This window comes from Sciurus carolinensis, chromosome 14, assembly GCF_902686445.1.
Source record: "Sciurus carolinensis chromosome 14, mSciCar1.2, whole genome shotgun sequence".
In the NCBI taxonomy this organism is placed as follows: domain Eukaryota; kingdom Metazoa; phylum Chordata; class Mammalia; order Rodentia; family Sciuridae; genus Sciurus; species Sciurus carolinensis.
Window position 1 is genome coordinate 61,759,323 of NC_062226.1, and position 23,208 is coordinate 61,782,530.

The 23,208-nt window shown below is 37.3% G+C and overlaps 1 protein-coding gene across 47 annotated transcripts in view; it reads left to right on the plus strand.

Moving 5' to 3' along the window:
* The window catches only part of Ptprd (protein tyrosine phosphatase receptor type D), a 629,514-nt gene that overhangs the window by 565,216 nt on the left and 41,090 nt on the right, over nt 1-23,208 (plus strand). For all 47 annotated transcript variants that reach the window (XM_047523757.1, XM_047523758.1, XM_047523756.1 and 44 more), the window contains 3 exons: nt 7,387-7,562; nt 18,673-18,792; nt 19,324-19,478. In XM_047523757.1, the coding sequence (XP_047379713.1) occupies nt 7,387-7,562; nt 18,673-18,792; nt 19,324-19,478 (451 nt within the window). The remainder of the gene's footprint in view (nt 1-7,386; nt 7,563-18,672; nt 18,793-19,323; nt 19,479-23,208) is intronic.

A 23,208-nucleotide genomic window follows, 5' to 3' on the forward strand; every position in this document is an offset into this window, starting at 1 on the left:
TTTCACAGGGTGCTTGCAGTCTTTGTAAAAACAATCTAATTAGAGCTGTTTGAGTGGCATCTTTCTCCTGTCGAGCAAGTAAGTGTGTGAGGATGTTATTTCCCTGCCTCACACTAGAACCCAGAAAGAGAAGAATTTGTAAGAGATGGATATATTATTATTTTGTTGTTGTTGTTGTTTTGATTTTATTTTTTTAACTCTTTGTCTCAGGAGCTAATCGAAGACTAAATCAGAAAGCTCTGTGAATGAGTTTATTTTTATCTCTATTACCTTCAGTTCAGTGGAATCTTTTTCATTTTTATTGTCCACCTATGCAGATTACTACAAAGCATCTACACTTCTCTGAGGCTGTAAAGAAACCTACATCATCTGTAATATGGCTCTATTTGAATACATGCACAGCTTGTAGATTGCTGGAAAGCTGTAAAATAATTAATTTTGTCTGCTCTGCTAATTTTTCTTTTTTAAATATAGAAGCTGGAAAGGAGTCTTCCAGATTTAGAATTACTCTTCATCAATAGAGTATTTAGGAATGAGTGGGTTTATTTCACTTCTGCTTATTACATCAGTCATAACAATAATATCCAGAAATTTCAAATATATTAACTCTTGATTCTCATGAAGAGGATGTGATGATGATGATGATGTTTTATATGTTAGTGATGAAAAGACTGAGGATCGGAGTGTTTCCTATAGACACATCTCCTATAAGCATATCCCATGCCTGTTTCCATCTTATTGCTGTAATAACAGCATCCTTATTCATATAAGCTAATTGGGCCACAACTCTGATGTGGATAAAAGGTATGCTACATTGGCTCAAAGTTGCTTTTTTTTTTTTTTTTTTTTTAAAGAAAAAGTGAGTCCTAACAAGAAATGAGTTCCTTCTATCACAGATGCTCATAATCCTCCAACATGTATAGCTAATCTTGCTGAGTATTCATAGACAGTTCATTCACCCTCCTCCTTACCTGTGCCCATCCTCAAAGCCAGCGACCTCAGCAGTACAGAGGTATAAAAAATCAAACAGAGAAGGACACAGAACAGTGAGAAGGTGCAGGTTGAGTTCACCTGTGCTTTGAATGTTATCCATTCCCCCATGAACTCACTGTAATGAGCTACATGCCCACAGAGCAAGGCATGCTTTTGTAAAAATTGCTGTGCATTCTGTAGAAACAGGGAGGCTAATTCGCTAAATTGCAGTTACATCAGGGGATACTGCAGCACCGTGTCTTTGTGAGAAAGGTTTGTTTTCTCTGGTGTGTTGCAAAGAAAATCTTTCATTTTGCCAATTCTGATGCAACCATGGGTGACCGCCGTGTTGCACGGGAAAGGGAAAGAAGGCCTGAGTCTTTTGAAATTAAATTAATTTACTCTTAAATTATTATTGAATTTTGTTTTTCTATTTTCTGTTTTCTGAGTTAGCTATTATCAGCAAAGTAAATTTCTTCTGCATTATGGGTTGTAAAAATTGCAATCTAGATCTTAACCAGCCATTCATTGTTGTTAGGGGTTTTTTGTGTGTGCGTGTTGGGGAGGAGGAGATGTGAGTTACTAAATGAAAGGTGGCTTTTGTGTTGATTTGGGTCACAAGTCCTTCTGTCTTACAACAGGAAATAAACTGGTTTACCAAAGAACAGTTTCTTTTTGACACAAACTTCACGTCATTAAGGATTTGTAGAACTTAAAGGAAATAAATGTACCTAGGTTTATCAGCCATGGTGTAAGGTGGAACCCAGTAAGCCATTCAGCAGAGCACCCCCTCCATGTCTCCACTGTAGCCACGATGGATTCCGCCTTCCCTCCAAGACTGCCTTGGACTCATTCTCACCTCCTGAACACCAAGGAAGACTTCTTTCCATAAACAGACCTCCTACCAGCCTCTTACCACCATTTCCTCTTGTTTTCTAAATTGTTGAGTTTTTACCCACCAGGTTCCAATCAAGATTTGAAGGATCAATCTCTCTGAAAGCTCTCATCACAGCACATCAGAGGCAGAAACGATAGGAATCAGCTTGAAAGAGCATCAGACTGTGTTCCTGCCTAATCTGAGAGATACAAAGACTCTATTTATCTTAAAATAACTTGACAGAAATTTCCAAATCCACGCACGTTAAGAATACCATGGAGAGGCATCTTATTTTAGAACTCAAAAGGATTTGAGGAGTCCATTTGTCCAATATGCCTTCTTTAGCAGATAAGCAGTCACTGGTCTGGGCAAATTGAGTGGTTAAATGTCAAAGAGCAAACTCCTAGCAGTCCTGGACAGAGGTCCCAGTTTCTTGATCAACTTCTAAATTCTTAGCAAGTGTTTAGGATTGTCCCAGGACTCTAAAATGCACACAGGATTTTCCCTACATGGTGCAATTCAAAAGTGTGAAGATTCCTCTCATGGTTACTTAATTTCACATTAAAAAAATAATTTATGTACTATTTTGGGACAGACTTAATTTTTACCTAACATCAAGGCATAGGATTTATTATAAACCTTTTATAATGGCAAACATTTTTTTTTAACAAATCTTTTCAGGTCAAATTATCTTCTGTCCCAAATATCTAATCCATAGCAACTTGAATAACAATTAGTCCTCCTCAGAGTAATAGGAAAAAACTTCATTTTTACCCTGACTTGACAAAACAACTCAGATGGCATATCCTTTGACACGGTAACATGCTTTCAAAGATTTTAAAACGTTCTTCAATAACAAATTCTTCATCACAAATACTCTTTCAAACAGAATACATTTATATTTCCTAGGAGTCCCTTTCCTGGCAGTATTCAAACGCATGTAGAAACAATGTCATGGGGTCCCTGACCTCTAAGCTTATGTTTGGAAGAAGAAAATGGGTGTTGTCCTTATACCTGAACTCATGTTAAAGTTTCCAAAGTTTGGCAGACCACTGAGAGAATGGTTAAGTCAAAAATCCATGACAAAGCTTTTTTTTCCGCTGAAAACTGTAACTAGCAATTGCCAACAAATAAAAGGAGAGCCCACAACTTGCCTAATTCTGCTTGAATAGGTGTTTGCTGTGCGTGAAGAACATCAGAGCACAGCTCTACCCAGCCATCACCTCATCACTGGCTCTGTTAGTTTTAAAAGCTTGAGTTTACAGCTCCAAGTTTAGCTAGCCCAGCACACAGACTCAGGGTAAAGCATGTCAGTCATGGTTTAATGTGCCACAAGAATGAACAGTCCATTAAATGGTGAAATGCAGGATTGGGTCATATTGATACAATGTACAATTAGTCCGGCCTTAGATGGACTAGAATGATAAACATTTAAGGTGTTGAAAGTTACATGACTATTATTAGAGAATATACATAAAGCAATACATATGAAATCATGACTACTTATAAATGCAGTCAAGCCAAAGAAATGAACAGGTTTTGGATCTAAGCTGCTTTTTTTGAACATGACATTAAGACCAAGAGACTTCAGGAGACTGATTCAATAGTGGGGCCAATCTGTCCTCAGATTATGACTGCGACTAGCAGAAAGCAATCACCTTTGTCATATCCCTGTTGCTTTATAATTCCTCCTGCTGAAGACAACAAGAAAAAAAAATTCCAAGCCAAGCACTGTTAGTAGAGTATTAGAAGAAGGTCTCCTTGACTCCAAGAAAGAAAGGCAATCAGCTAAATTATTGTAATTCTGTATTCTTTCAGCACTGTATTTCAAGTTAGTCTCCATCTATCAGAGCCCTGGAGCAGTTCAATTAATTCTCACACACTTTTCTTATATTAGGAGTATACTCTGATTAGTGTTGCATTAGCAGATGCAAATCATTTTCTTGAGAAAGCAGGGAATTGAAAATTAAATAAACAAATAGGCATTTCTTGGAGAAGGTCACCCCCCAAAAAGGGAAATAATTGTGTTGATCCAGCCTCCCAGCAAAAGGCATCCTCATCAAGAGTCTGAGAAAGCATTTCATGGCACCAAAACATTTAGAAAGCCAGCATATTGTGTATTTTCACAAGGTTTGTCAAAAAACCTTTCTAAATATGTCACATTGAAAACTGGGGTCTCATCTACTGGAAACAGACTGCTGTTTAACTTTAGCTTTCAATCTGGGGTTAATATTTTTAGAAGGACAAGCCACCACCCTTCTTAAAATATTTTCTCATTCATCTTTCTGCACAGCTTGTTATGTTGGGTTGTATGGATACAGGAGTCAATAGATCTTCAAGCCATCTCTCACATCTCCACATTGCAAAGGCGAGCCATCTCTCACATCTCCACATTGCAAAGGACCGTGGGAGCAAACTTAACTGTCTTTTGGCCAGAAGAAGACTTTCGTGCTAGGTCTTGGATCTCCTTATAGACAAGTGCCAAAATTAAGTGGAGCTTCAGCATTATTTTCAAGATGTAAACATTAGCCTAATAATTAGCTCCACTGGGTATTGAATTTTTTATTTCAAATTTTCTTCCTATCAAAATATCAAGTCCTAACTTCTTAAAGCATTGGGAGATACAGTATTGATCCCAGGTGCCTAGTTGTCTTCGAGTTGAACTTTTGGATTCTTAACCATGAGAAGTATCAACCTTTCCCTCTTCAAAAAATTTTATTCAAACTTTAGCAGCATATCAAAACAAAATTCATTACATAATAAGTGATACAAATGTATGCAGAGAGGATTGGTTGGGTTTGATTTCCTTCCTTTAGAGATGAGTCTCACACACACCTCCTCCTGGGCCCCAGATGCATTTTTCAGAGACTTTTGTTATCCTTGATAAGGGGGAAATGGCACTGTGCCCAATTGATGTATTTTCTGAGTCATTTAACCCACATTTCTCCATTCTGAATTTTCTTGGAAAAAAGTTTTCTGTATATTGGCAGCTGAATGATGCCCTTAGCCAGGAACCTTTTTTTCTCTTTAAATCAATTCTTTAGTGTTGTTAACTGCAAAATTAAAATATTGAAAGTGGATTTTCCTGTGTTCTAAAGTGGATTCATTCTTGGCTCAGAATCAAATCCTGTGGACATGTGAGATGTGCGCACTTTCCAGTGGCTGTAACCTGAGGATTTTATTTAAACTTTCCTTTGAATCTACAGTAATTTGGTGTCGGGAGGAATAGGATCTTTATCAACAAAGGGCTGCCAGAACCCCAACTGCTTCTTGAGTAGCTATAATTGATGAATAATGTTACAACCAACCGTGCATTTCGGTTTTTGCTCAAAAGGCTTTTCAGCTAATGCTGGTGGTATTCCATATCCATGTGTTCATCTCAGAAGGCAGTAGTTTCCATCTGACTTTCATTACTTTTCTTGAGAGGATCAGTTTTACAACTGGAATCAGAAAAGCAGTCAAAGTAATTGCAAGTGGCAATCAGTGAAATACAACAATTTTTAGCTTGGGAACATATGTTCCATTATAAAGAAAAAAATATTTTTCCATAATTCCAGCACTCGTATTTTCCCAGGGCTAGAAAGAACCAAGTAGAAGTTCTAGGCTTCCTCCCATAATATGCTGATATTCCTGGGAAGTTCTTACTGTTTTTCAGGGAAAAGGCAAGACATTACCTCCCAAGGAAACTCAGCCCCCTGCCCTTCCCCCCACCCCAGATTATTTGAAAATGCTTTGTTGGAGGTGAAACGCCTTCCTCTGTAGTTGTATCCTCCACAATTGAAAACTTGAGTCTCCACAGAGTACATCTAAACCTACCTTTTGATGTCTGGATGCTCTCATTCCCAACTCCTAACTTTTCTCTTGCTGTTTTCATGTGTATTCCTTTCTCATATCGAATATTTTGATTTCCTTAGTAATTCTGGTCACTCTCTATAGGAGCAGCCCAAATTTGCCTATATCCCTCTTAAAGGCATTGTGCTGAAGAAAAGTTAGACTTCAAACCGGAACATATGCCTTTAAGTACAGGTATCTGTTTGCTGAATGTTGAACCTGGGCAAGTTGTTAGTTTTCGTCTTGAGAGGTAGCAAAGGTGAATAAAAGAGATATGGTATAGTGATCAAACAGGCAGTAAACAAGTTAACCGACAGTTTAGGATTCATTACCTGAAATGGTAGCAAGAAGGGTTATCATGGGAGTTCTGAGGTCCCTGGGGTTCAGGGCAGGTCTGGGTGGAGGCTGCTTGAGAATGGGAAGAGATAGAGAGTGTTGTAGAGTGTAGACGGTGCTAAGGTGGGAAAGTGATGTTTTCTGACAACTGAAGCAGGTCAGGGTCTAGAGTTCAGAAGGGGAGTGGAATGAGATGCGTCTGGAGAAGCACGGGGTGCTGTAGGCAGTGTTGAGAGTTTGGATTTTATTTGGAGTATAAGGGAAAGCTATTGTTGGGTTCGAGGAAAAGAAGTTACAGTATCTCAAGTATATTTTTTAAAATTGCTCTCATGTTAGATAGAGAAGGACAGAAGTAGAAGTGAGTCAATTAGGAGGCAGTTCTCATAAGAGGGGTTCATGTGCTCTTTTCTAACACCCAACAAGATTTAAATGAGAAGCAGTACCCACCAGAGGTTTGAGTTAGACAAGTGAATGAACTGCCTGTGACTAAACCTGACTTCACCAACATAGGCGACTTTCCCAAGTTTGTTTTTTTAACCTGTATGTACCTCTTTCCTCCTTTGTGAAAGGATGATCTTGTCAGAACTTTCTGCATATTGCTTTGAGGATTAGAAGTTGATATATGAGTAAAATCGGTAAAATTTTACTCATATATCAACATATATAAACTAATATTTATATATGCTAATATGTATATTAGCATATATAAACAATTTGCTAAATCGGTAGCAAATTGTTTGTTACTGTGACATGTTCCACCCTATTTTTGCATTTTCAGACTCAGACATTCCTTTATTTAATTTTTGTGTGCAAATGGGAAAGAACATGAGTAAGACATGTGACCAGAATTTTTATTATCCTTTGTGAACATTTTGTTTTGTATTGATTGTACTGGAGATTGGACCTAGTGGTATCTACCACTGAGCTATATCACCAGTCCTATATTGTTTGAGACAGTCTCGTTAAGTTGCTGAGAATGTCCTTAAACCTTAAACTTTCAATTCTTTCTCAGCCTCCACAGGAGCTAGGATTATAGGCATGTGGCTGCAAACTACTTTTTGCTTGGGCAAAAAGAAAAGTGGGGAACCAGTGAGAGAAAAAGCATTCTGTGGGCCATCCCCATTGTATTTTTCATTCTTTGGTAATCTACCTTGCCATATTATAAATACTTGACACCTTGAACATTGCATTTTTTAACATGACGGCCCCGGCAAGACCTATTTTTAATCTTGCTTAAAACCCAAACTTCAATATATTGTGACTTCTCTAGAATAATATGGAGCACTAAGGTAGCATTGCCATTAGGTGATGCCCAGGCCCTTCCCTCTAGCCATAGTTCACCTAGTTGACTAACATTCTTTGTTTTACAGGCATCCCAGGAAGTGACTATGTGAATGCCAACTACATAGATGGCTATAGGAAGCAAAATGCCTACATTGCCACACAGGGATCCCTTCCTGAAACATTTGGGGACTTTTGGAGAATGATATGGGAGCAGCGGAGTGCCACCGTTGTCATGATGACAAAATTAGAAGAAAGATCCAGGGTAAGAAAAAGTTGTGCACCTCCTCAGAATCTTCCCTCCAAGAGCTTCTGTATTGCCTGTTTTATTCTGTTCAGAATCCAACCTGCAACTAAGGTTGAATGTTTTCTGGCAGATACCACTTGTGAATGGGCATCAACAACTCTGATTAAGTTCTTCTTTTAAAACTAATCTGGGTTTTTTCAAAAAGGAAATTCTACCATGTTAGGTTGTTTGTGGTTGCTAAAAGGGAAGAAGTAGCATTCAAGATCATAGAAGCTCTTCTTAAAACTCACATCAAACAAGAACCCAGAGGCTTTGGGAAGAATCCCACTAATATATACTTCCCAAAATTTTCAAGTTTCTTTCTCACAATCTAAATCTAAAAATCTTTGTAAAAGAGGCTCTTACTTAAATTATTCAAATTAGCATAAATTAATTCAGGGCAGCCAGAAAAATGATGTGGCTAAACACATGGCCAAGAATACACATAAATGTGTTGAGGGCATTTTGCTAGTTTAGACTTTTCCAAAAGGAATAGATTTTTAACAGCAAGTCATTGCTTGTTAAGATCCACAAAAGAAGTTTTATTAATCATATGGGTCCAATATTAGGGTGCATGTACATTGGTTAAATGCTGTTGATTTGGAAAATCAAGACATAATACACATGCAGTGTGCCATGCTCACCTCTGCATGTGCAAATTTTGTTGCTGTCTGATGAAAATCTTTAGCCTTGAGAATTGAAGGAAGGGATCTCTGAAAAATTACTGAAGACTGCACATGTGGTCACTGAAAGTTGGGGTTGATCAAGGTGGGGTTTGGGCTGCGGGTGAGATCTCGGTCTCTATGGTTACAGTAGTCTCAAAAAACACACTTAGAAGGAAACTAAAGCCCACTTCTGCCACTTTGACACTTCAGATTACTTAAGCTAAACATGTGGCAATGACTCTTAGCTCAGGTTTGTATACAAAGGATGAGTTAAATGCTGCCCAGGAGATTGATAAGGGAAAAGTTCACACATAAGAAAATATTAAAAAGCCGCAACTGTTACCTTAAAGGTGGAAAATCAAGAAGTGTGGTACAAGGCTAGTTTAATAAACCTAAAAAGCAATGTAGTCTTTTCACAATTTCAGAGTTTTCAGATACTGTCTGAAATGAACTTATATAAAAATGGCCTATATTTATTTCATGTTTCCAATGAAAACTCAATCAAAAAATGTAAATGAATTCATTATTGATTTGTACTCAGGGCCTATATGGCCAGTGGTTTCTTTAAAAACAACCCTTGACCCAAATGATTTTTGAATATAATTGTTAATGATTTTTAACAACATGTAACATGTTAAGTGCATAGATATTTCATAAAAACTGAGGTAAACACTAGTATGAAGTCTGTTTTACATACAAGTATACTAAGGCCCAGAAAATTATAAAAGGTCACCCAAGGTCATTCAACTGACAGGTTCAGAGATATGAACTGAAGACAAACACTCTGGCTCCAGAACACATTCTTCACCATCAGGCCACACTGCCTAGTGACTCTTCTGTTAAGCTGAGACAGCTGAACTATTCTATTACAGCATGTATGTAAATCCAACCTACCCAGTTTGCTCTGCCTGGAGATACCAGCTGGTAACAAGCAGTCATTTGCAAAAGCTGTTTTCAGTAAAACACACATTTTATCTTGACACTGCAGGCCTTCATTAAACTGTGCACAGAAACTTGTTTTGAAATAACCAAATGAAATTCTGCCCCCTTTTCTCCCTAATTGCTTCTAATAATAAAGTTAGTTCTGACTGGCCCTACTGCCACTGCAACATCTGATGGTAATGAGCAGTTCTTGGCGGAAGGCATTGTGACTTAAATACCTTCAGTTTATCTTTCTGTTGCAGACTACCTTTTCCACCCCCTCCGAAAGAGGAACTTATTTGGAAGTTACTAAATGAACCTTTGTTTGCTCCCTTCATTAATTACTCTTTGCTCTTGCAAGTTAGCTTTCTTCTTTGTTAAATGGCCTAAGGAGGCCAATTAAAATGCTGTCTTGTGATTTTTATTCTGTGCTGGTTCAGCCTGTACCCAAACTTGAGATGACCTGCATAAGCCGGCAGGCAGTTAGGGAGTCTCAGTCATCATCAATCTGAAGATACAAATGAGCCCTGACCCCTGACATGAGCAAGCTCTTTGTTCTCCATTCTAGAACACTTGGGAAGAAGTGTCCAAATGTCACCAGGAGACTGAACAAAGTAATGGGGCCTCCAAGTGTCTCATGTGCTCTTCTACCTTCCTCTGTCACATCCTCCTGCCTCACCCTTTCCCTGTCCTGTTACTTTTTCCCCTAAAGTAACATAAAGAAGAGGAAGGCATTTCTGGACTCTCAAACAAGAACTTGGATTGAATTGCACTATAAAAACAATGTTATAAATAGTGGTTAGTTGTTACTGAAATATATAGCTCCATATTTTAGGAACATTATGGATTGTGTGGGCTGACCTGGGAACCCAAGCGAATTCTCAATTCCCAGCCGCCAACTTCAAAGCAGACATTTGAACCTGCCTGGCTCTACACAGAAACTGCCCATAGTCTCCCTCATAAAGGGAGGTGGTCCACGTAGTTTAAACAAATCATCCTTCCAGTAACTGATGCCTGAAATTTTATTATTTAAATTAAGGCTCAGGTTCTCAAAATAATATTCACCCCCATGGTATAGGAAAAGGTATGTTTATTAGCACTTTTATGAATTAGAAGTATGCAGGATACCTGCTGACTATACATATGGGGTGAGGAATAGAGAAGAAAAAGAAAGGGAAGGCAGCATGGTGTTATGGAAGACTGCACAGGGACACCACCATCAGAGAGAAGGGCATGTTCAGGAAAGAGCATAGTTCCAAGTAGGGGTGCTTTAAAGTCAAATGTCTTGGCTCAGATTGGAACTCTTGCAGCTATATAACAATGAACTTATTACCTGACTCCTCAAACTCTCATTTCTCCTTTTTGGATTACACAAAAAGGCTGCGTGAGCATTGACTGAGAATGAATGTGGCAAGGTGGCTGTGTGAGTGTCAGCTGTTAATATTTGGCAGAGGTTGGTCGCTTTACTATCACAATTTCAGTTTACCTCTAAAGCTGGCCTCAAAAGAATTGTTTTTGTTCCCAAATGAAATGATTTTTTTTTTTCCCTTTGGGGTGAACAGTGAATCTCTACCAACCTCAAAGAGCCACTGCACGTGGTAATTCTGCCCGCTCTTCCCAGTACAAGCATGCCCATGCATTTTGGTGAAGAAGAGAGTGGAGCACAGACCATGGGATTCTTTTATACTTGCTTCCCCCCTGGACTCAGTCTCCAGAATGTGAGTCCTGGCACAGGAACTTGTTTGTCCGCAAGTAGACCAAAATAAGACATTCTGGTTGCTACTTTTGCTGCAACCATATCTCAAGCAATATAATGGGAAATCATGAGTAATATAGAAATGGGCTACATGTGTGATGATTGTCACTAAAGATAATATTTTCTTGACACCACATATCCTTTCAGTTCAGTTTTGCATTCCCTTCCCACCCTACTTTTTTGCTTATTTTATGATGCTAAGAAATTCTCCCCTTAAAACCTGTCTGCTTTGTCTTGACCTGGCTCACTTCCTGCCTGAGGTTTGTCAACATTGCTGTAATCTTTGCTGCATTATAACATCTCACTGAGACATAAAGGCTGCTAGGTTCAGTAGCATTTGCTAGAAGTTTCAATGGTCTCTTTCTAGGAAACTGACAATTCTTAACACTGAAATTGCTAAAGAAGCCCTCACAAAGGTGAAGTGCAATTGAGGACCTAAGGTGGTCATTTGAAAACTTAAGTTCTTTGTCTTTCAAATGCCATCACTCTCCCTCCATTGTGGCCTTGAAAGAATCCTCAGTTTAACTGAAACTGTTGTATGGTGTATAGATTCAGTTCTCAACCCTAAGAAGTATAAGTTGAACGTGTTTCGCTACAGTATATAAAGAAATAAAAGTTAAAAATAAGTCTAAAATCTAGAGATTTTGAAGGTAAAATATGATCACTGCCTGAAACACATAGATCAATTTAAGACCAATTTAAAGCTGTTGTAGAATGGACCATGTGATAGAAAATACTGTTAGTGGGTTTCATTCCACAGTTTCCATCTGTATTGCCAAATCCTCTCAAGTTCTGTGTAGTTCATTGATTCTGGAGCAAGTCATTCTTGTACCCTAGAATGTGGTCTCTAATTGTTTCCATGTTTCATAACATGCCAATAAGCACATGAATTGGTCTGGGCAACCACATAGAGGGAAGAAAAAGTTTGGAAAAAATGAGGCACTGGAAGGAGAGTAAACTATATACACCTGGGATTTCCACTCCAAGGATGTAATTTGTGGTGACTGAGTACATACAAGGTTGACAGACCCCACCCCCTGAAGAATTAGAGTCTCCAAAGAAGAATTTGCCACAGTGATTCCTGCCCCAGGAGGTTTCTATTAATGGATTGTCCACTTTTTTAGCCCTTCATCTCTCTGCTTTGGCAGTTTCCCTTCTATTTTGCCTCCTGTCTTTAGATACACAAGACAGAGGGAAGGTGGAAGCCTACTTGCCAAGTTCCAGAGCAGCAGGATGAGTGTTAGATGATGAATGGCTTAGCAGAGTTAGAGGATGCTGGTCTCTCACTATCCTCTCCAGCCAGCCTGCATTCACCACTGACTGCTGAGACTGTCCTTATTTGTGATGTCTTTCAAACTGGTTTGATTAACTTACAGAGCTATTATTGTGGCTGAACTTAATGCTATAAATGTATGGGATGGGAGATAAATTTTGACACCCAACAAATGGGACATGATTAGAATTGTCATGCATTGTGGGTGAAGTTTTCGAAATGGATGATAGAAATTAGGAATTCTATACTTGGTTTTCAAAATATCTAAATCCTTTCCATTTCCAAATAGAGAATAATCGCACAAACCAGTTGATGACATCCATTACTAGAGGAGATCAAATGTTTTCCACATCATGATTCTGGTTGTTTCGTAGGCCAGAGTGGGAAAGTCCCTCTACTGCTTAATTTTGTTGTTTGTGCAAATGAATGGAGGTTCGAGGTTGTCAAGGTCAAAGAGACTGTACTGGTGTTACTTCACTGTGTTGACATTCCAGGGGATTAGAATACCAAGACTTGACCTAAGGCCAGTGGTACACCTCTGACCTCATAACCACTTACTCTTCCAGTTCCTGAATGTCACCTGTGTCCACTTCCCCAACAGAGTCAGGGTGAGGTGAGACACATTCACATTTTGTTTTGTAGGCAAGAGGGCAATTTCAGGAAAGAGGTAGCAAAAGAAGAGATTCTGGTTAAACATTTTCTTTTTCTATAAAACAAAATTTGAGATTCTCTTCAGATTGTGAGGTCCTTTTGGGTTAAAGTTTGACAGAGTCACATTGAAGATTATAAATGGCAGGGTTATTGTTTCCATTGTCGTTATCGGTTTTGGAAAGCCCAGCCTTGGCCAGTGGCAGACTAATTCTTGGCCTCTCTGGTTTGTCAAGGTTCGGTAAGTTTAATGGAGAGCAAATGCTTTCCAAATGCCAGGTCTGTGTCCTTTTCCAAATAGAACTGGAAGCGCCGAAGGCCTTGAACATTTAATTTCTCCAACTGCAGCCTAAAGCCCTGCCTATCTAGGGCAACAGAAACTGCTTTTTTCCTTAAGCAACTTTAGGAACAGCAGCACAAACATTGCCTTTGGAGTCTGCATGATGTATGAGATTGTTTTCAAAGTGGTGGATACTTAATGTAAATAGGACACTGGCAACAGAAAGAATGATGCTCATGTTGGCAATCTAAAGGATGTTTGGCTTCTTATCTAGCAAGTTCCACACTCTTGGTTTTCTTTTGTCAGCAGACAAGTGTCAGATAAAAGGGAAAGAATCCCACCAGCTTCTTGTCTGTTTGCTTCCTGGTTTTTCTTCCTTCTTTTCCTTCCCCACCTTCTCTACAGAGAATGGCAGGCTACAGATTTTGGCTCAACGCACTCTTATTAAAGCCAATTAGAGGTATCATGGCCTAAGAAGTAAAAAGCTGGACTGGAGCAGGGCCTGCACCTTTGTTCCCGATGACTTTGTGTGAAGTCTCTTTGTGTTTCTCATTCTCTGCATTTATGTCAGTAGTCCTCCCAGGCTGGATTAGGTCACTTCCAAGGTTTTGAGAACTGAATTAGTCTCCATGCTTTCCAGTGGTTAGTGTTCCATCATGTATGATTTTTCTCTGCCCTCTATCAAAATTTAAGGCAAAGTTGATATTCAGTTGGCATGCACTTAAGTAGAGTCATATTGGTTAGTTTTGCAGTGCATCTATACTGACTCGTCTACAGAAATTGTCTTTGCATTGAAACACTAAGTCACCTAGTGATACTGCTTGGTAATGCTGATACTGGAGTGTAGCTGGGTCAAAAACAACCACTGGGCAGAACAGGGCAGAAGCAGAGATGGCAGGAGGGCTACCTGAGTCACTGAACTACTCCTCCTCCGGAGTAATTAGGGATGAGGTAGGTACTCTAAGGACCCATGTGGGAGGACTCGATATCCAAATGCTACCAGCCACTGCAGAGGGGCACTTCACATGATTATCCTCTTATTACAACAAAATGCTGGACCCCTAAGACGGCATGTCTATCAATGTAATGGTGGAAGTCACTGGAAAAGTTCAGAGTAGCTCCCTGTGTCAGCTTCTGGCAGACACATCAAACAAAAAAGAACAACTTTTAAAAAATATTAAATGGTTTGGAAAGTTTTAGGATAATGGTTTAATGAACTGATAAGCAGTTTTATGACATATAATTTAGAGAACATTATTTTTCAACTTGATGACTTTGTATATATGAAAGGCTATGACTGCCTGGTCATCAAAGGCTTTATTTAATATCACTCTCATTTCAAACATTCAGTTGCCCCTTGATCCTCCACTACACAATGATCACTGAAGATAAAATGAAATAGGGAAATACCCAACCCAGTCTGTTTTGCAACTTGAGAACAGATACGGCCAAATATTAGTTAAATGTAGTAGAGAATGACACTTGCTATAAAATAGAAACATCGAGATAATCTATGTCCTGTAAAAAGTCAAGTATTTTATCTTAAAAAAAACTTCCAGAAGAGTTATAATTTGTAGAAATTAACTCAGCATACATTTTGCTTTCCACCAAGACAGATCTTGATGTTTATCTAAAATTTTCTTTTACAGTGCCCCTTATGAAATGAATCGTGATAAACTGGTATCACAAAATAACTTTGATCTGTGCTTTCTAAAGTTAGCATACTTGTTATTCACCCTTTAGAGAAGGATCCTAACAACCATTCTGCCCAAACTTACCACATAGGGACTTACAATTACTCTTACTAGCAGCTAGTGCCCAACATATTATTTATTGCCTATCTTGAGTCCTCTGGCTAAATAACCAGGCCTTAGGCAGTCCTTTCAAAGTGCCATGTGGTAAATGCATTCTGTATCAGTGATGCTAGAACTCTCTGGAGGTATTGGCTCATTATCATTGGAATTCTGCTGCTTTGTCATGCTCAATAAGTCTTTATTAAATCAAAATGAGGGGAATTTGTTTTCAGAAAGTTTTAGGCAATTTAAAAATAAGCCAACCTAGACCACAGTATAATTGATTATAAAGTTGGCTACCTTTGTTGAGTACCTGAAATGTGCCAGCACTTCTAAGATAAGCCATATGGGAGTAAAGATGGCCTAGAATAGAGGCATTTCTCCCAAAGCAGTGAGCGGACCTACCAGGTATTGCCAGTTACACGATTTTCTTCAGAAAAACATTTAAATTTGTTTCATCATTCCATCAAACTTACTTTTGATATCTTATCATGAAAATGTTAAATGCATTAATTTTAGGGCATAAGCAGTGACAGTCAACTTGTTCTCTCCATAATTATACAAAAATGAAAAGTCCACATATAGTTGATCTCTCAGTAATAAGAAGAAAAGGCAAAAATCCATGTTTGTATTCAGTAATTGCTGCCTTCAGGTTCTTACACTCTCAGGGAACAGCCTTAATTCTTCATCTCCCACACTCAGCTCTGTGCATGAAGCCTCGCCAACAGTAACTCTCTCTAGAAATGCCTTGTGAGATTTTTCTCTCAGGAGAACAAAGTGGGAGAAGGAAGTGCTGTTGTCAGAGTAAAATACTTCGAGAGAGGAAAATAGAGCTAGCTCATTTGCATTAGCTAATTAGAAAAAATCATTTCTATTGTTCTGTGTCTTTTTTTTTCTCTCACTCTACCTCATATTCACATCCAGTATTGAAATTAGAAATTATTTGTGTAACATGTGCTTAGAAATGAAAACCTAAAATAATACTTGCCAGTGAATGTGAGCCCTTAAGTTTAGCCCTCTCAAGTCAGAAGAAACCTGGGCAGGTTACTTGAGAATGAGGCCAAGGAAGAAGAGTTGCATGCAGTGCAGGCTGACGCAGAGAGAGGAAGCATCTAGTCACTGCAGGACCTGGTGTGTGCGTGTCTACACGTTAGAGTATTTATTTTTCATAAGCTCCCTCAGAAATATTTCCTGAGGAAAATGCAATGTTCTGGGTGTATTATTTTTGTGTTTTGTTGTTGTTGTTTTGTTTGGTTTGGGTTGGTTTTTTGACCAACTCTGGGGATTAAATTCAAGGCCTTGCACATTGAGGTAAGCACTCTGTCACTAAGTTACACCCCCAACCTTGAAAATGGTAATGTTTAAATATATTGGTTAAAATAAAATTGTTCCCATTTGTTTTTGAAACATGTTAAAACTTTTTTTTAGGGGGAGGTAAAGGAAAAGATTACTTCATTTAAATTGAATACAGAAGCAGTTGTTTTATCTTTTAGCTGGAAATTTTTATAGCATTTACTTCTTATAGTAATACTTTTTGGTATTTCTTCTAAAGGAGTCAGAGTCTAAGCCAATGATACCTATAGTTTAATACCTACTTCTAGAAGTATAAGAATAGTATAATTTCAGATTTCTTGTATCTTACAGATTTATAGATAGTCTTCAACAGTAGAGTGATTTTTCCAAAAGTTACATAAAAACTGTCCTCCAGTTCCCAACTTTGAAATGTAATTATATTGAATTTGGTTCAGTTCAATGAATTGACCTTATAGATCATTTTGTTGCATTAACGTGATGTTTCTGGGTACATCATAGTGATATTTGTCCTCATGGGACTTGATCAGTTGGTTTTCATTTCAAAGGATTGCTGTCCAGCTGAAAAATAATGAGTTTGAATTTCTCTCAATTCTTTAACTGAGCAGATCTCTGGCATCCTCTTGAAGATTGCAGTATGAGGCCTACAGAGTTGTTTTTGTCCTCTGCAGTGAGACATCAACTTGACATCTGTTTCATAGTTTAAAACAAAGCCTTTGACCTAATTTTTATGATTTTTTTTTTCCACCTGAAGCATTGTTACTTAAGTAATGTTCCATTCAAGAGGTAGCCTTTGCTAAGTATATCAAACATGACCTCCTGGACTTAGATGATGGGCAAAGAACATATAGAGTAGTTCAACCCTGGGCATGCTACCTCAGTGTACTCCCTGAAGAACTGTCTTCTCTTGGGGTCGTTTTCTCTTTAAGTCAGAGCATGTGAGAGAAATAAAAGAACAAAAATACTCTGTGCATCTGGGAAGCATACAAGATATTATTTTTAATTATATTAAAACAAATGCTTCATCTTACTGTCACACTTTTGTTTATTTTTCATCAAAAAGGTGATGTTTATGTGGTCTCACAGTTGAAAAAAAGCACAGGAATCAAATCTTGTGAATTCGATTTCTGGCTTACTGTATAAATGTACAATAAAGTGCTTTTCTCCTTTTTCTTGTCAAGAAAATTGTGTAGAAGGTAAAACCTCTGCCTTTCTAGAAGGTCCAGTATCTACAGAAAGAGCAGTTACTATCTCTATAAAATAGATTACAATATTACGCACAGAATGCTGCTAATATTTATATTAAACATTAAAACAAATAATTATCTAATAATTCTATTCACCAGACCAAAAAATTCTCTTATCTGTGGTCATAATGCCTTATTGCCTTTGTTTAAAACCAAAGATTGTGCTTTCAATTCCTCCCTTTTCAAATAAAGGATGTGCTTCCTAATATAAAAGAGTTCTAGCAGCTTTCTTTACCTAGAGAAATGCATTTCATTTGGTTCCAGTTAAGAATCACTTCCATTTTTCTTTTAATCTGAGATAGAAAGGGTAAATATATTCTGATCTATGGCCTTACTGGAAACTATAGTGCTGTGTTTGTCATTTTTCATTATGCTTTTTAATGCCCAGCGGACATTTTCAGTAAAATTGAGGCTTACTGCAGACCTGGAATTATTCTTTGTTGCGTGTTAAACTAATTGGGTTGAATACTCTTTTGTTCCACTCCACATAGAAATTGTAGATTATTCATCTCAAATGAATGAATTTTAAATTATTTAAACTTTGCACTGCTCGTATATGACCCTCTGAGACTATTTTTAAGGAATAGATAGATCTTTTCCCCTAGACATTACAGGTTTAATTTGTTTTGGATACAAATACCATTTATCTTGTATTTTTTTTAAAATACATGCTTATGTTGTTTATTATACTTTGATAAATTTTCAAATTATTTCTACTTTTCTTTAAAACAAACCTGTTTAGAAATTGTGATAGCTGAAGATGAAAAACTTGTGCCTTTTAAATCTTGATGGATGGACACTAACTACCTCCCACAGAGTTTAAATGCCTAAGTATAATCTTCCTGATGCAAATCATAACATCTGCCCTAGAACAAATTTGTGATTTTTTTTCCCAAGTATTCTGAAGTTTCAAATACTTTTCTCCTTATTTTACTCAGCAACAATCTGCAACTTATTTTTCTCCAGGAAAATTGAATCTGTTACTGCTTAATATTCTTACCAGTTTGAAAAATGTGGTTTATATTGGCATCAGAGCAGTAATTTACATATATTGGGATAACAAGAATGCATGCCAGAAAAAGATCAACATAAAATGAAATGCAGAAAAGCTGTTTTCCTTCAACAGCAACTCAAAGTAAAGCTAATGGAGAAATTGATGAGCCTCTACCCTGAATGCATCACTTGTTTCTTGTAGGTGAAGTGTGACCAATATTGGCCCAGCAGAGGCACAGAAACCCACGGACTGGTCCAAGTGACACTGCTCGATACGGTGGAGCTGGCCACGTATTGTGTTAGAACATTTGCACTTTACAAGGTTTGTTCTTTGTCTTTTCTCCACCCGCCACCCTTTCCCCTCTCCATTATTTAAAGAAAGCTTCTTTTGAGAAATCAAATCTCTTAAGCCTTTACTTAAATCTTGGTCCCACTGGCAACAGTGAAGAATGAAGTAATTCTTCCATTATCGCCCAACAATTTTTCTCCCAGTCTGGCAATTTATCAGTAAATATGAAACCCGTGCTCTGCAGGAAAGTTTCAGCAAATAAAGAATAGATGAAGAAGAGCTAGTTGTTTCTATAAAATATAACAGAAACGCTCCGGATGTTTAAACCTGAACCAAGGAATGCTTCTCACCTAAGAATTTAATCTTCCTGAGCAAATAGTTGTCATATATGAATAGCTTGGGGTTTGTATCTCCAAAGAAACGTGGCTTCCCAAAGGATAACAGGGTGGGAGGGTGGAATTAAGATAGCACTTTTAACATTCTAGTGTTATTGTGTCTGTGTTATTCATCATTACCACCCGAGGTGAGGAACACAGAATTTCAGCCAGTGTTCCTATGTCACAGAATGGTTCCAGCGAGAAGAGAGAAGTGAGACAATTCCAGTTCACCGCCTGGCCTGATCACGGTGTTCCGGAGCACCCCACACCTTTTCTAGCTTTCTTACGGAGAGTCAAAACCTGTAACCCTCCTGATGCAGGTCCGATGGTTGTGCACTGCAGGTAAGTACTGTAGGAGCCTTTGTTTACTTGCAGTCAGAAGATTTTGGAAGAAACCAAGTTAAATTGTTCTTTATCGGATGTTCTCTTTTCAACTTGTTGATACTGGGGGTAATAAATACTTTCATGAATAATACAGATCTCTTTTGGTCAGATGCCTGTACTGCAATAGGAGGGATTTGATACAGATGCATATTGAGATAGTAAGCAATAATGACCCATTGCTATTTTTTCTTTAGGGTAAAAATGAATAAACAAAAAATTCAGCATGCATATGGCCATAAATATTTATAACAGAAAAGAGTAAAGTACTAACCTTTTAATCAGGGTCAGGTTTTACTTCCTATGTGGAGAAATATTCTTAAAACATATTTACATGAATTGTTTCATGTGCTCTTGTGGGCTAGATTAATAGAAAAGTTTTGCTGTTTATAGGGGGGAAATTGCTGAACAAAATACTGTTGTAAATATTCATGTTTTCAGGGAGAATATCATGTTGCCTGAAGACAAAAGCCATTTACACATTATTAATACCAATTCACATATAATAAATATACTAATTTGTTTAATAAAATATATTCCAAGACTATAGATTGGAACGTTACATTAAATACTCAGAGATAATGATCTTATATTTCTCTTGAAATGTATAATTTATATTTTTCACATAATTTTGCTAATATCCTCTATATCACCACTCAGGTTCTGTTATTTGCAAATGTTCGCACATTTTATTATTGAACTGATTTTTTCCAGTTGTCTGTTTCCTCTCAAGTATTCTAACACACTATTCAAAATGTTTAGTCAGTTCTATGTATTACTATTTACTTCTATATAAATGTATAGCTTCTATGACTTCTTAATAGTTCTTTATTATCTGAGTAATTTAAATATGAAAAAATATGGCTTCTTGAACAGATAAGTAAAATTCGAGTATGGAAGTTTATTTTTAAAAAAGAACAAGAGCGCATCTGCCATAAGCCACCTCCATCATAAATTAATAGTGTGACTCTTTCACATCCCATATTATCCTATAACATCACACAACAGACCCTCAAAATGGAGCTATTTTTGTGGGAAAAAAAAAAGGTGGGGTCAATAAATACATCAAAAGTGAAAAAATTTCAGCTGGTCAATTTATACTACAGTGGTTCTTGTTAAACAGTGGCTTAGTGAATTTCAAACAATATGATGTCCCTTTTCCAGCAAATGCTTTCCCTGATAAACAGTAGCATTAGCATTACATTACCTTTATAGAGAGTATTTTTCAAACTCAACCAAAGCATTCTTCATGCTTTATTTTTGTCTATTGTTCATAACAACAATAGATGGAGTCAAGTCAGCCTAAGTGACAGGCTACGGATTTACTTGAGTATTGCTACTTAAGAAGGTGGTGTTGTGGTGTGATCATGCCTCATTATCTAGTTCTTGCTCTCTCACACCCAGGACAGGACCTTTGAGGACTGGCCACTTGAATGTAGCTTTTTTTCTGCATGGTTGTGAAACACTTAAAAATTCATTTTATTATTTCAGGTAAATACTTTTCCATCTGGAAAGCAAATTTGTTTCTCCTGCCTGTTGGTTCAGTCAGACATGAGTCTGACCAAGTCTGTATACTGTTATCTAAACTTTTTTTTCCAGGCTTCAGAGATCCAGTGTAACTGGTTATATGGTACCCCTGATTGGTATAAGCCAAACTTGATTTTAAAGATCAGACGTGTAACACATGAAATGTTTTAAGATGTAGTTTGGCTAAAGGTAGAGAAAAAGGAAATTTTGAGTTGGTAGGAGAAATGCTATCCTTATATGACTAATGGCAAAAATACAAAATTGTCTTTCCCCCACCTATCCATGTGTAGGTATGCAAGTGCACGCACACACACACACAGGCAATTATTTAAAAACCTATTAAATAAATGGTATTAAATAAATAGGTAAAATAGTAGGAACAAAATTAGGGAAACCTAACTTGGAAGTTTTTACTGAAAAACAGCATTACATTTTGAAATAGAGCATCTTCCCTCTCAAAATGTGCTTCTGTTTCTATAAAGTAGATACATAAGAAGACTAAAATAGGCAGGCTTAAGATGAAATCTGCCTTCTACTGATCATAGGCAAGGTGTGCATTTTTTACACTAGGCACTATGAGGGTTCCAAAGAAGTTTGCAAGCCAGGAGGAGAGAAAAGATAACTATGATACCTGCTTTTGATAACATATATCACACACACATGCAGACACATACCTCTGTGTGGTGTTAAGCCACCTCGACTCACCTCTGAGATATGCAGCCTGCTCAGGAGAAATAAGTAAACAAAGATGAATGTGAAGTGCTAATAGCTCCTGACATTTGGAAGTGCCATGCCTGAGGCTCTTGAGAAGCTATGTATTGAAACAAACAACAGGAGAGTAGGTGTATTGGTGGAAGAAATTTGTTAGTAACTTCAAACACAATAAGGGAAAGATAAAGCATAAATGAATCTAATATGAAATAACCTGTGTTTACCTATAGATAATTTCATGTATCTGATAAGAAATGTTGACTTCTGCTTAGAGGTCATGTCAACATAGTATCCAAACCATCAGGCATCCTTGACTTGGCTAACAAATATGTTAAAACTTGAGAGCATGTTTCAGATGGAGTAGCAAATTAATGTTACTGTAAATAACAATTACTCATGTGGTGTCTCAGCAATGTTAGTTTAGAAAAATTAAAACCATTTCTAAATAACAATTATCCACGTGGTATCCCAAAATGTTAGTTTAGAAACCATTTCTAAGCAGTAAGAAACTAAGCAAAAACCCACGATCGCCAAGTAACAAAGGGCATAGCTACCATGATCTTGTTACATGAAAAGCACCCAAATATACTTTGTTTCTTGTTTTGATTTCTCTTTCACATACCCGATTCTTTTCTCTCTAAAAAGCCAGCAACCAACTTGGCAAATCCAAACTTTCCATCAAACAGCTTCAGTGAGAATGGAGGACGATTCAGAAGAAATCTGGCAGTATCCAGAAAATTGGGTCTTCACGTTTCTCCCGTAGTTCTGTAGAGTAATAAATGCACTAGGATAAATAAGAGCCATTAAATTACAGAAATTCTAACAATAATAAAAAGAGTTACAGGGCTAGTCTAGTGTTAACACAAGCTCAGACAACAGTCTTAACGTTGAAAGTGTATGCTCTGAAGACAGGCTGCACAGGAAAAGGCTAGCTTGTTTAACACATTGGTTTTGTGCCTTTGGGGAAATTATTTCATCTGTTAGCCTCTGTGTCTTCACTTAGAAAATGGGGTAACAATATTTATAGCAGTAAGATTTTCATGAAACTCAAATGTAATGATATCTAATGATAAACATACAGCACTGGGGCCAGTGCATGCTATTTAGAAGTTTGTGGTAATGTTAAATTATTAGTTATTCATTATTGAGTGGGATTTAAGAACCATATGTACATTTAAAACCCTAAGGAGAAAAATACAACATGAATGCTCATATTATATGTAACCAGATATTTGTATATATCCAAATAGTAAATTAAGTGGATTTTTAAAATTTTGACATTTTTATTGTAATACATCAGATTTTTCTCAGGAAACATTTTAATGCTGTGAATTAGATTTATACAACAAGTCTGTTTTCATAAATGTCTAAAACCATAGAACTCTAAAAATGGTGCTGTTCAGAACATGTGGAACTCAATTCTGTGAGTTCTTCAAGATAAAGTCTGAACTTG